At 40.2% G+C, this 13,188-nt stretch overlaps 1 protein-coding gene across 2 annotated transcripts in view; it reads right to left on the minus strand.

Moving 5' to 3' along the window:
- Positions 1-11,920, minus strand: part of ITCH (itchy E3 ubiquitin protein ligase) — a 31,939-nt gene extending 20,019 nt beyond the window's left edge. The window contains exons 1-7 of one of the 2 annotated variants that reach the window (XM_010134345.1): positions 11,832-11,920; positions 9,522-9,660; positions 7,788-7,912; positions 6,719-6,856; positions 4,533-4,575; positions 2,317-2,486; positions 921-1,134 (exon numbers count right to left, since the gene is read on the minus strand). In XM_010134345.1, the coding sequence (XP_010132647.1) occupies positions 921-1,134; positions 2,317-2,486; positions 4,533-4,575; positions 6,719-6,856; positions 7,788-7,912; positions 9,522-9,660; positions 11,832-11,901 (899 nt within the window). In that variant the 5' untranslated portion in view covers positions 11,902-11,920. Of the gene's footprint in view, positions 1-920; positions 1,168-2,316; positions 2,487-4,532; positions 4,576-6,718; positions 6,857-7,787; positions 7,913-9,521; positions 9,661-11,831 lie in introns of both variants that reach the window. The other variant, XM_010134344.1, reaches the window with a different exon arrangement.
- Between the last annotated feature and the right edge of the window lie 1,268 nt (positions 11,921-13,188).

The raw sequence follows: 13,188 nt of genomic DNA on the forward strand, positions 1-13,188 counted from the left end.
TGCTGAACAGAATCATCTGCAGAGCATAAGCCCCTTTCAGAGCAATGTTAATTCAGTTTAAAGCCTCAAGTATGCAAATTGTGCGCAGAAGACAAACGCAGAGCTCTTCATGAAGGCACACGTTTTCTGCACTTGCAGCATTTGGGATACTGGCCCCTGTATTTGCATCAACTGTAACAGCACGGGATAAAGCACATGCTGGTTTGCCATTTCTGTCAAAATCAAAACAGCAAAGCAAGGACTGATGTTTTGTTCAAGACCGCTTTTACATTTCACAGTTATCCTGTAAGTGAGGTAGTTCATACCTCTCCTACCTTTTGCTTCAACTGTCAGCAACTTAAGGCGGGTGTTTCACCAATTACATCATTCACATTGGGATGCTTTTGCTTTTCCTCACTCAAGAGTCCAGAAACTTTTTTTTTTTTAAAGTTTAGACTTTAAATGAAAGCTTTGAAGCAACAGATCAGCCATGTGCCAAGTTCTATATACACCTGAAACACAACGTTGGGCCCATGCTACTCCCAGGAGTTGCAGTACAAGTCCAAAGCTTCTGGACATACTGCAGATCATGTACTGCAACAGCAGCTTTTCTTTTACTTAGCTATAACCACATTTTACTACCTATATTCACTCTCATTTGAAGACAGCAAGCTGTCACACTAATACTTCTATGTTTCGCTGACATGGCACTGTATGGCAAGAATCAAAAGACATCTGGAAGACTAATTCTTTCCTTGAATAACCCAGGCTGGAAGGCCTACCAGACAAAACAGTTATGAAAACATCCAAACTACTGTTGGGGGGGATTTTTGTTGTGCAGCAAAAGGCAGATGTTACAAATGTTTTGTTACACCCACTGGAAGTAAAATAAAGTAAAACCAGAACTGTCAACACAAAGAAAGAAATCCTTAAACTCGTACCCAGGTGGAAGAGGACCTTGACTGACTGTAGTAAGTGCCTGAGGTGGAGGATTTACTGGCTGGACTTGTCTTGACACTGGAGGTGTGGTGAGCGTGGCAGTCGCAGGAGCTGTCGCAGGAGCTGTTGTTGCAGCTGTTGCCCCCTCAGGACTCTGCTCTGAAGATGTGTTTGCAGCTGTAGCTGCTGGTGATCCTGCACTGGCCCCTTCATTCTCTGTGGATGCGGATGACGGACCATTTACACTTGCTGTGATGTCAAGTATCAAAGACAGAAGGAAAAATCCATTAACCGGTATTTATCACCAATCTATTTTAGAAGTCGCAAATCACAGAAGTAAACATGCAAGAACAGGTATTTCAGAGCACAGGCACACAGCCACCTTTCCCAGCTACAAAGCAATTTTGTCTCACTTTGTAAAAATGCTTTAATTTGAGAACTGCCAACAATGACACGATTTGCTATTTCTGATAGAATAAACCCTAATTACCAAAGCAAGCTGTCTACATTCTGTAAACACAAAACAAACTTTCTGGCATTGATGAGGTTTTTATTTTATTATTTGGGATAGTAATTTAAGAGATAAAAAGCTAAAATTTACAAGAAGAGATTTGACATTGCATGGAAATAAGATATTGGAATGAGAGAGGAGTACATACATTCTTTAAACATTTTCAGGTTTTTTTCTGAATGCCACTTGGAGGCTGGGATTAGAAGTTGTACACAAGTCTGGCCTTGTTACTCAGCTGCACTGAATTCATCTCTTAAAGCAATTACTGTATCGCAGTGTCCCATCCAGACTCAGCAGTTATCAACTGTAATAATGAGACCACTGGAACCGATTGCAGTGTATGCGGGTAAAGGAGTTACCCTAAAAACATCAACTAACTGTTCAGGACTAGTTGTCTGAAAGTTTTGTAGTTTCTAAATAATCAAATAAATTTTTTAAAAAATCTATCTATTCCAGAGCAAAGGAGTAATGAATGTTTTCAGTGCTGCTATTTCACAGAATGTAACTAGAGTCGTAGAAACAAATAACCAGATTTCAAAACTCAGCTTTATCAGCTTGAGACAGTTCTGCGAGTCCTTCAGTAGATTTCACCTCAAGCCTCAAACTCTATGGATGTCCTACTGCAGTAGCAGCATTCACTTGTTTTCTTTTGGTCCCAGCTCCACTCTATGTAGCAGTATCGCTGCTGTCACTACTTAGACATGGAAGCAAAAATTTCTGACAATAGAACGATGATTAAACAACACATACTGAAAGGAAGCTAAAAAACAGCTCTTCAGAAGTTATCTGCCAAAGAATTTACCATTAAACAACATGTGGTTAAAAATCAGCATCAGAAACAGCTACGTTCATCCTAAGGGTGTGCAGCCCGGCCCTGGAACACGTACCAGCTACTGACGCGGGTCTGCGGGGAGTGGGTGGAGGTGGTCTAGAAGGCCTGGGAGGTCTAGAAGGTTTGCAGTTGCCGTTTGTGAGCAATGGAGAATCACTGCCATTAACAGTCTTGTTTTCACTGGGAGCAGCATCTTCGCAGCTTTCAAGGCCATTTGAGCTAGTCCTTTTGTGGGAAAAGACAGAAAGTAGAACTGTTCTAAGAGGGTACGGATGACATTAAGCTTTACGGAAGGTGAGATTTTTACCTTCCTAATAATTATAAAAACCTATACATCTGCACAAACACATTAACAATTCATCTCCTGAGGTTTATGAAACCTCAACTGATGAGAGGGTTGTGAAACAGATATATTTATCTAACATATATCTAACAGATATATTCATCTATAATAGAAAACATTTGTCACTGAAATCTCCTCTTTCATTCCCCAACTTGATACACCTGCCTTTAAGCCCAGGCTCTGGATTTTGCCGCTCAGCTACTTCTTCCCATGAATTCCATGTGTCTCTAGCAAGATGGGAAGCTAAGAGCAGAGAACAGCCTGCGTGCATTTGCTCTACAGGGCCAGCACATGCTCAGAACACACAGAATGCTTCCATTTTTTAGAAAACGCATACACCAATTTCCCCCCTAAACTCAGCTCTGGAGAGGGCTGGAGAATTTAAGACTAAACATTAAAGTTCTGACCAACCGCTATGAATATGAGCGTCTCAATTTCACAAGAATTAAGAAACCGAACAGCAGAACCCACCCATTCTGTGCTGCTCAGTTATACCTAGCAGTGTATTATTCTGGTATGTTTGTAGCTCCTTAAGCAGAGTTACAGGTATCCACATCTTTTCTTCTAAAGCATTTTACTTTCAGAGTATGTTGAGCAAAGTAGTAACGTTGTCAACTAAAATTTTAGTGGTCTGACAGGTCAAGAGCACAGGCCATCAGCAAGAGAACTACAGGTTTCAGTTTCAGCCCAGTACCTCTAAAATTACTCTCTTTAAACGTACCAAAATAAAAGTAGAAGTAAATCACAAGTTACAGAAGCAGAATCACATACATTTGACCTCATTTTTATTGTCACACACACTTTTGCTCTATACCAGATGTGCACATAATCCATACCGTACCACACCAGCCCCAAAGGAAATGACTAGGAAAGCATGCACAAATCACTAGTGATCTGAAGGTCAGAGCCAGAGCCGAGGTCTTCCTCAATCCAGAAAACATACTGCTGCTGTTTGAGCATTAAACAGAAACTGTAACCTCTTACATTAGCGTGTTTGACCAGTTGTCTTCAGGTATAACAACGCACATCAAAACGTTATTATACGTGTAACCATAACTGCTGGCAGACATATTCCACATCATTTACACGATCCTCAAAATGGAGCTTTAATGAACACCAGAAACCCCACTGCCTGCTACTAACCCCAAGTCAGCTATTATCACTATTTTACTATTATATTTTATTATTGCTATATTACACACACAGGCATTCTGAATACCCATGCACAGAAATGTTCTTCTGGGCATGAGAAGGCAACAGAACAAAAATAAACTTTCACAGAAGGGCTTTAGACATAGCTAAGAGACTTACGTTCTATTAGCAAAATTTAACTTAGCTACTTCAGATGTCATCCAGGAGTGTTGTGCAGATCCTTGTAACACTTGTAGTACTGGGAACTAATGGAACTGGCGTGGTACTCAGTGCAGGTTAATCCACCACCAAGTATGGCCACACTTTTATCCTACCAAGCAGCAGCTACATAATCTGGTATCAACCTTAAAACGCTGCAACTGCCAGACAGCTTTCAGTATCTTCTCAATAAAACTAAATTTAATGCTGATACCTCCTTGCTATAAAGCAAATCAGTGGAAAAATAACCAGTGCCATTTACTCACCAGTGGGATTTACTATTTTAGTATTTTACTTTGGTTAATCATTGGGAGAAGGATGAGGAACACGAATGGAAAAAAGGATCAGTCAGGTGGAGGCAAACTGAAGCTAAAAGATACAGCTCCTATGGAAAAACCACTGAATACAGGAATGCAAAATAGTACAGTGTTTTAGTCAAGGACATGCTCAGATCTTAACAGATACTCTTGCAGGACATACTGAAATTTTTCAATTGTCATCTTTACAAAACATACAATTCCTCTTTAAAAAATGCAAACACTAAAAGGCAGTATAAAAGAAAAGGAAAAAAGTCTTACCGTGTATCATTCCTTACTTTGGAGCTATCGTTCTGTGTAGGACCTTAAATACCAGAAAGAAAAAGACAATAGAAGCATAAGCAACATTCTGAATCACTTCTAAGAAAAGAAGCAGTCTTCAACGCTCACATTTCTTTCATATGTGGAGGTGATACACGATGCACTGCCTATCTACTGTCTTATCTCAAAAGTGTATACACAATTTGCATTCTCATACATGTGTGCCTGTATACTTTTTTTTAAACCAATGCCACCGCGAGGAGTATTTTCACCTTATGGCAGCTCTAACAGGATACAGTTTGACTGTATGAATTCTCCCAAACACACGCAGCTCAATGTCACTGACTCCTGTCTCTGTGCAGTATCGAGCAGTGCTCCCCACTCTTCAGGCAGAGCTGCCTTTTGGTATCCTGTCCCTTTTCCATGATTAACAGCAAGAAAGGCAACAACTCTAAAATCTTCTCTCTGCCTCTCTAGCAAGCAACTGCAGGGCTTTGTTTCCTGGGGCTCTCTAGCCTGGACCCTTTCTCCATAGGTTATTTAGCATACAGGCATTCAAGCAGGTACAAGATACAGCTGCACTCCAGACAAAATTATAGCAGTCCAGCCTAGATGGGCGAGCACTTTGCAACTGTTTATTCAGCCAGCTTGGCAATAAACTGCCTTTTGCGCCAGCATTTGCAATACCTGAACGAGCCATTCCGTGCTGTGTATTCATGTAGACAGCCCAAATACTTTATTTCCATAGAATTAAATGTCATTAACAAAGAAATCAGTTATCAGTTCTGATTGGAACTGTGTTCTGATCCAAGCCAAAGACAAGGATGTGTGATAGTGTGCTGAGCATTGAAGTGATTTCACTCCCAGAAACAGAAGTCTTTAGAAGCTACTCAGTAAACAATGTACTTGCCCGCAAGTACCTTTAGCCTCTACAGTAACAGTGTGTTGGACTACTATAAAATTTAAGTCTTTCCTCATGTGCTGCAGTCCCCCGATTATCTGAGAACCCTCTGCTGAACTTCTGGCCTGGTATGTCAATGCCTGTCTGTCCTGTGGAGCCCCAAGCTGGAACAGCACTCAATTCCACTGCCCACGTGCCTTCCTCTACTTGCTAGCATCTTTTTCTCAGAAAGCAAATTTCAGGAAATGGAAGAAAGCTCAAATGAAAACCGAGTATTGTGTAAGAAGAAAATGTGTTACTTTCATCAGGCATTTCTATCGACACACCTCAGCCCTCCTTTAAACGCCCCAGGCAATCCCAGCATTTGGCTTTTATATACAAAAAAATCCTGCACAATCAGATCATTTGATCGATCCTTTTAAGATGCAAAGAAAGGTGGACTAAAAGCTTTAAGAAATAATGGTTACAAAGCTCATGTGTTAATTCAATTTTCCTATGATACTTAGATGGAATCTCAAAGCAACTTCCAGTCCTTTAAAAAAATCCCAGAAGCCTAAAAATTGCCAATTAACTGCCTAGCTAGCTGCCACAGCAGGCAGTCTCTACAGTGCTGCCTTCTGGAGGAATAACCTCTTATCTATTTCTACTTTACGACGTACAATACCCTTAGCAATGCTCTGATGCCTGTCCTGGACCAATAGAAATTAACCCCCTTTTTATTTAAGTGTAATTTAATTAAGTGTAACACATTTTACATGTATTCAAGATTTTCAGTTAAAAATCACACTAGTCATCTGAAACTGAAGACACCAACTAAAGAGAATAGTAGTTCCCTCTCTGCAGCGCTCCGCAGGAACAAAAGCCACGAAAACATTTAAGTTAGGTATTTTAAGGAAACCTAATACAATCCCACATCTCCTAGTGAGCAGAATACTTATTATGATGTGATCAAACTAACTCATATTCTTTTCTGTTCGTGTTGTTATTAAACCTTCAGAAAAGCTAGAGGCTTTCATTAGCATCTGGGATTGCTAGATACATTAGCAAAGTCCAGAAAATAAAGATGCTGATCGAACTTTCATTACAGCAAGGCTGAATATCTTCTCTGGGAACTAAGATTACACCTCAAATCAAAATGCATAAGCGCTCCAGTGTCTAAAAGAGACAGGTAGTTACAGAAACTGTTGTTACTATGGTTATTAAAACAATGAGTTAAAGCCTCCAGGAAAAGAGCTTTTTATACCAGGTGTATGTAGAGGGCACATCTGAATTGAAAGTTACTTACTTCTTGTACTTGAGGCATCGCCGTTGGTCAGGAGCTCAGGATCTACCTGCATCCCATCCAGACAGACAGACAAATCTCCTACCACTTCTGCTGGTTCTCTGTCACCAACCAGCTGCAACGTCACCACGACCTGCTCAACTGAAAGAATGCAGAAAAGAATGAGAGTTTATCTCCTATGTGGCAGGAAGTAGACCACAGTCATCAAGGGAAAAAAATCCAAAACAAAACACAGACTACGGCTCTGTCTCCATATTTTTTTATGTTTTGTGTCATAAAACTAATCATGTCTGGATGTCAGTACAAAGTTATAACTTCTACAAAAAGGGGAAAACAGAAGCATAACCTTCTTTCTGCCTAAAGAAAGGATCATTTACAGCGGAGATTGAGTTTCCTGTTTCTGCGCATACTTCTGCGGCAATAAATACCCCTGTTCTCAAAAACCCATAGTCAGGAAGTGTAATTCACCTTATTCTTCATTGATATCAATTGATAGGTATCAATTCTATCTTCTGATTAAAATATTTCATATTTATCTAATGACATCAAGATTCACATTCAGAATGTGAAGATTTTGCATCACATCCCCAGACCAAAGGTATTTTCAGGGTAAATAACTGTTCTTCAGTGGAACAGAACCTTAAAAATTCTCTATTTCCCTTTCAAGCTTCATAGGATGCACCTAATGCCCAATGGGCAGCTAGTTCTGAGATGCAAGAAAAAATGCCACATATCCCTATAACTCTATTTAGAACAAAAATAACTTTATGCATTTCCTGGTCTAGCACCAGGAACACATTGGAGCTATATAAAGGGAAACACTCTTTTCTTTAACTGGGCTTTCACTCTCGCTCACCAGCACAGTAAAAAAACACCATGTTTTGAAGGACACCACAGCAGACTGTGTGTAAGGAACAAAGATAACACAGAGAGGAGGAGGAAGCTCATAAACACAATCTGTAGCCACAAAAGGAACTCGAGGGCCATCCGCAGAGCTGCACAGGGCACTCATTAACAGACACTTCCTGACAAATCCTGCAGCATTCCAAGGTGCTGTTCATCTTATACTTACGTTTCATACTGTTTGACTTCAAAGTCTCATGAATATCCAGTGCAGCACTTCCCAGAAGAACATCAGATTTTAATGTTTGATGGCTCCAGACTCGAAAGTTTAATTTACTTACAGGAGTGACAATTCTGAAAAGAAAAAGTCGAGCACTGTGTAAGAAGAAGTGGGTGAACTGAGCAATCTTCTTCAACTGTCACTTAAAATTATTTAGAAGTTGTTCTTAGAGGTAAAATATTCACTTGTCCCTCATGCTCCCTTGAGTTTTTGAGAAGCCTTACAACAGGGAAACAAATTTGTATCAGTCAGTTGGTGACACTGTATGAAGACATTTCTTTTTGTTGTGGGTTTTGTTTTTTAAAATCTCTAAAAACAACTTCAAAGTAATTTTTAACACTGATACACTTTTTCTGTAAGGAACCTTCTAACATTTATATATTTTTAAGTTATTCTAATCTTGAGAAACAGGTATTACAAAAGACTGTTTTATTTCTCAGTGGATAAATCCAGACTTCAACAGTCAGACAAGCCCCTCAGCTTCACCTCACAGACTGTCTCCTGGAAGAGCAGCCTGTGGTCCACACACATTCGCAGAAGCCATCACACTTTTCCTTTTTATTCTGCATCTGAATATAAGCAGTTGTGTCAAAATAGTTCCTAAAAACCAGTTAACCTATTCCACTAAGTTCCATGTAGCATTACTGTAATTTCAATGAACCTGATGCCGATTGGGCGTCTGTTTGGCACTTACTGAACAAGAGCAAAAACTGCCCATGCGTTATCGTACTGTTGCACAGCACAAGCTGCACACTTTTCAATTTACAAAAATAAAGAAAAAAGTAGGCTTTAAAAGCAAAAAGAAAATTCTGCTCTTGCACATTGTCACGCATGTAAAGCACAAGGTTTTATTTTTCTTAAAATACTTCTTTGCAGTGAAATGTAAGGAAAACAGAAACTAAAACCTGATAATAATCTGAATTATAGGAAAAGAGCAGGCACAAAACCAGCTTTCATTAGGCAGGTTCAAGGTGTCTCAAGAAAAATAATCTAGAATATAAGTGCAGGCAAATGTGCAAGCACAAAACCGACCTTTATCCCAGTGCTCCAAGTGACACATTCTTATGAGAAAACTAAATTTTATAGAAGCTGCAGACTATTTTTTTTCTGTGCTTTATACTTTGTCATCTCACAAGACAAATCCCGGGCCAAGCATCAACAGCCGTGTGCATTTTGAATCTGCTGTTGGAATTGTATTCTGAAGGCACAAACCAATCAGGAATTTCGTACTTGTGATTGAATTTAGACACGTGCAGGACAGAGCTAACTACCTGTGTTACAGCATGGCACGTAAGAAACTGGTACACAAGGAACAGCTACACTTTTCAGCCATGGTATTTCTGAAACTCCATAACCTTTGATGTAACAGCAAAAACGTGCGTGGACCTGTCGGTTTAAATATCAAATTTCTTACTGCTCAGAGTTGAAGCTCCTTTGATATGCCACATACACTAATACAGAATACATTCTCTCATAAGCATGAGGTCCTTTCCATAGGACATACTGCAACAGTTTGTAAACTTGGATTCCAGAATGTAGCATATTCACTCCAAAAACTACACGAGTATCTTCATATCACATAAGATTGAATGCCTTGCTTAAAATAAAGATGCAGCCCTTAAGTTCACTGCCAATTGCATTAATTAAGCTCAAATAAATTGGAAGGCAAAACCATCAACCTACACTGTAAGATGCTGTTTCCACTTCGGACTATTTGTATTGTTGCATTTTTCTGTCTTCTTTGACTGTCCATCTACTGAGACTTCCACATAAGGGCTGGGTCCAAACCATTTATTTTTTTCTTTTAGTTTTGCTGAAATAACTGTTAAGAGAAAAATATTAATTTCTCAGTAAGATTTCAATTGCAAATACTGTTTTTCAGTTGTGTGCTTCAGTTTAAGTATCAGGTCATCGGTGTCCGACAATAACACTAAAAAAAATACATTAGACGAAAATGCTCTTGCATTCCCAATAATGTTACACAATGCTATAGCTCACACAAATCCCTAAAACGTGCAACAGCACTTCTATAACATCAGGCACTGTAATGACAGTAATCTGTGTAAGCACTTAGGTGTTGAAAGCACAAAATACCTTCTACAACCTCCTCCTATCACCAGCCAAGAGAATTCCTGGACTTTATTGCACTTGCTTGTTCAGAAACTCAAAACATGACCTGGCTCTCTCCTTAACAAATCACGGAAAACTGCCACCACTTCTGGTGAGAATGAAAAGACCATCATTAAGAGCGAGCAGCACTCGTGTGCACCAGTCTACACTAAACTACAGACCAGCACTTAAGACAAAGATCCAATTGGCCAGCGAAGTCCACTCTGTTCTAACACGTAACAATTTGGTCTGCTGTGTTTTCGTCACCCGTCTCGGCTGCAGGATGTAGATCCTTAAAGGAAGATGACTAATTCGAGCCCATACGGCTAATCTACCTAGGCTCCATTTATAGCCTATGCTCCTTTAGAGATTTAGGGAAGGAGCTTAGTATAAACTGCTCTGAACTGCTCTCAAGGGAAACTCTTTCCATCAGAGATCTTACAGAAATTAACTTCAATTAGCAAATATTAATTTTCACAAACAGTTCCCCTCCCCTTATGTCTCCAGTACTACCGCACCTTATGCCTCAACATCAAAGGCATCACGACCCGCACTGAGGCAGCACAAACCAGCAGTCTTGTCACCTACTTGCAAGGTTCACTCCTACCTAGACAACCTGAAAGTTCATTTAAAACTGATGATGACACCAGAACGGGGAGGTGAGATGGTGCTGGTTACAGAAATGGCTAAAATAAGGCAACATCTCTTGCACAGGAAATTGTTTGCCGGCAGATTGTGGCTGAATTTTACAGAAATTAAGAACTGTTCAAACATCTTAACAGTCTCAATTCTAAACACTGAGACATTTCTTGAACTTCACGTTATGTAAGTCACAGGCTTTAACGGAGCAAGCCTTAGAGAGCCATCACCACCTCAATGCTCAGCTCTGCTCTCCATAGCTATGTGGAAACCATCTCTCCTTCCAAACCTCCTCAATACTTCTCTCCACTATCAACTTGTAGGGGAAAGACTTCTCTTAAAGTCTCATGGACTACTGTGAAAAAACAAGCTTGTGACCTCAGTGACAGCTAAAGCCAGTGTAAGTCATGCCGTTCCAACCCCCTTCCTAAAGCTTTCCCATCTACTTTCGACAATTCTTTTTATCCCCACAATACGACTTTGTGATACTTGTGCATATACCCACAGATCTTCCTCGCTGATAGTGCAAAATTTACCCCTGATGCATCTAAACATAGACCCGCGTATATCCCCAGACCTCCCTTTCTCTGGCTTCACTTCTATGCTTCAGTAAAACTTGTCAGAGAGCAAAAGTGAGGAAATTAAAGTTTTAACAGCTGCTCTGTGGTGGGGCACTACAAAAAGCAAAGCACGTCATGTAAATCCATTCCTATGCAATCTACAGGGGCTCAATTACATATTCTCACCAACACTTTTATCCAAGCTCCTTTACGATGGTGGCCATAAAAACATGTAACAAGGGAGAAGCAATGAGTTAAATTTAATGAACAGCAGTAAGACTCACTTAGCTTGAGATATAGAAAGATTGTTAGGAGAAAGTGTTAGATTTGGTATGCTGTCAAGTGTCAGTAACTGAAACAGTATCGGAATACATTATCACATTTCAAAGAGGACTGCCTCAGGACAATTTACTTAACAGCATTCAAAAAGAATTATTCTTTCCTTCTTCGTACAAAAATGAATAATTTCAAAATACATTTTACATAAAAACCCAAATAAAATTGCTACATTTCTGCCAAGTAGCGATGGTGTAACACTATCAATTTTACTGTGCGACTTGTCTTGGATTTTGTACAACTCAAAACTTCCTGAAAGGCAAAACATACTAGTAACTTCTGTTTAATCGTGGGGAAAAATACTTCCACATTTCTAACCAGAAAAGACGGATCCTCTCAAAAGGCTTACCGGTGATTTGAAGCTGTGATTTCATGGAAAGACCACTGGACGGTCCTGATCTGGACCCGCTGCCAGCCATAATATGGGCTGGATCTTGAATCTGGATGAAGAGACATTAGAACGTTAAAACACTAGAACCCTCAAACTCAGAAATCAAATCATCTGGTTTGACAGGCAGATACATTATACTGCAAACAAAACCACCACACTTGTTTTCTTTCTAGTTCCTTCCACTTCCTCAAAGTACAGAAAATGATTTACAAAATCTCTACTATTACATGACCTACAAATACTCATGTCTCAAGCACAAGAGGTCTTTTGATTTTGCCCCTTCCATTTGCCACTTAACTGAGAGTGAATGATGTTCTAATCGCAAAGTTTGCGGTACGTCTTACGTCTGAAAACACCTGTCTGTTTTGATGTCATAAGTCCTGGGTAAGAAGTTTAACTTCCCATGTTGAGGGAAAAGAAAGGAAAGGAGAAAAACGAAGAAAGAAAACCACAATCCACAAGCATAGGAAAAAGGCTGGAAAAGAATTATTAAATTAAAAAGTGAATTTCAAATTTAGAGAAACCTGCTTCTGTATGTCTTTTGTTTTCACTTGGTCAGATCAAGTCCACAGGCAGGGGCTGTAACTCTAGAAAGCACTTGAGTAAAAGAAGATATGCATCACTTCCGAGACAGACAGGAGCAACCTCCATTTACAGCCCAACTTCTTCTCTTACCACAGCCGAGTCCTCAAAGCCATGCTGGCCTGATCCTCCCAGAACCAAAGCAAGTAGGAATTTCCACTGTTCTCTGAACTTAATTCAATCCAGTGTTTGGTTTTGGAGGGCAGGGGGAAGAAAGTGGACAATATGCATCATACAGCTTCAGTATTAACAGACAGAAATGAAATACTGTGCTGTTATACTAAAAACAGACATCGCTTTGGAAGTACCCAGATATCACTGTTTCCTTTTAATTAAGACATCTTCAGCTCAACATCCCTTACCAACTAAACCAGATACATATCAGCAAGTCCTCTACAGCAGATTAGCAACTTGTCCTGGTTCCAGCTGGGACAGAGTTAATTTTCTTCCTGGCAGCTGGTTCAGTGCCATGTTTAGCTTCGGCGTGAGAACCACGCTGGTAACACACCCATGGTTTTGGTTGTTCCTAAGTAGCGCTTATCCTGAGTTAAGGACTTCTGTGTTTCCCATGTTCTGCCAGCGAGAAGGTGCATGAGAAGCTGGGAGGGAGCACGGCCAGGACAAGAGGACCTGAACTAGCCAAAGGGATGTTCCCTGCACAGGGCGCCGTGCCCAGGCTATACCTGGCGGGAGTTGGCCGGGAGGGGTGAATCACTGCTCGGGCATCGGTCAG

This window comes from Buceros rhinoceros, unplaced genomic scaffold (assembly GCF_000710305.1).
Source record: "Buceros rhinoceros silvestris isolate BGI_N320 unplaced genomic scaffold, ASM71030v1 scaffold30044, whole genome shotgun sequence".
NCBI lineage: Eukaryota > Metazoa > Chordata > Aves > Bucerotiformes > Bucerotidae > Buceros > Buceros rhinoceros.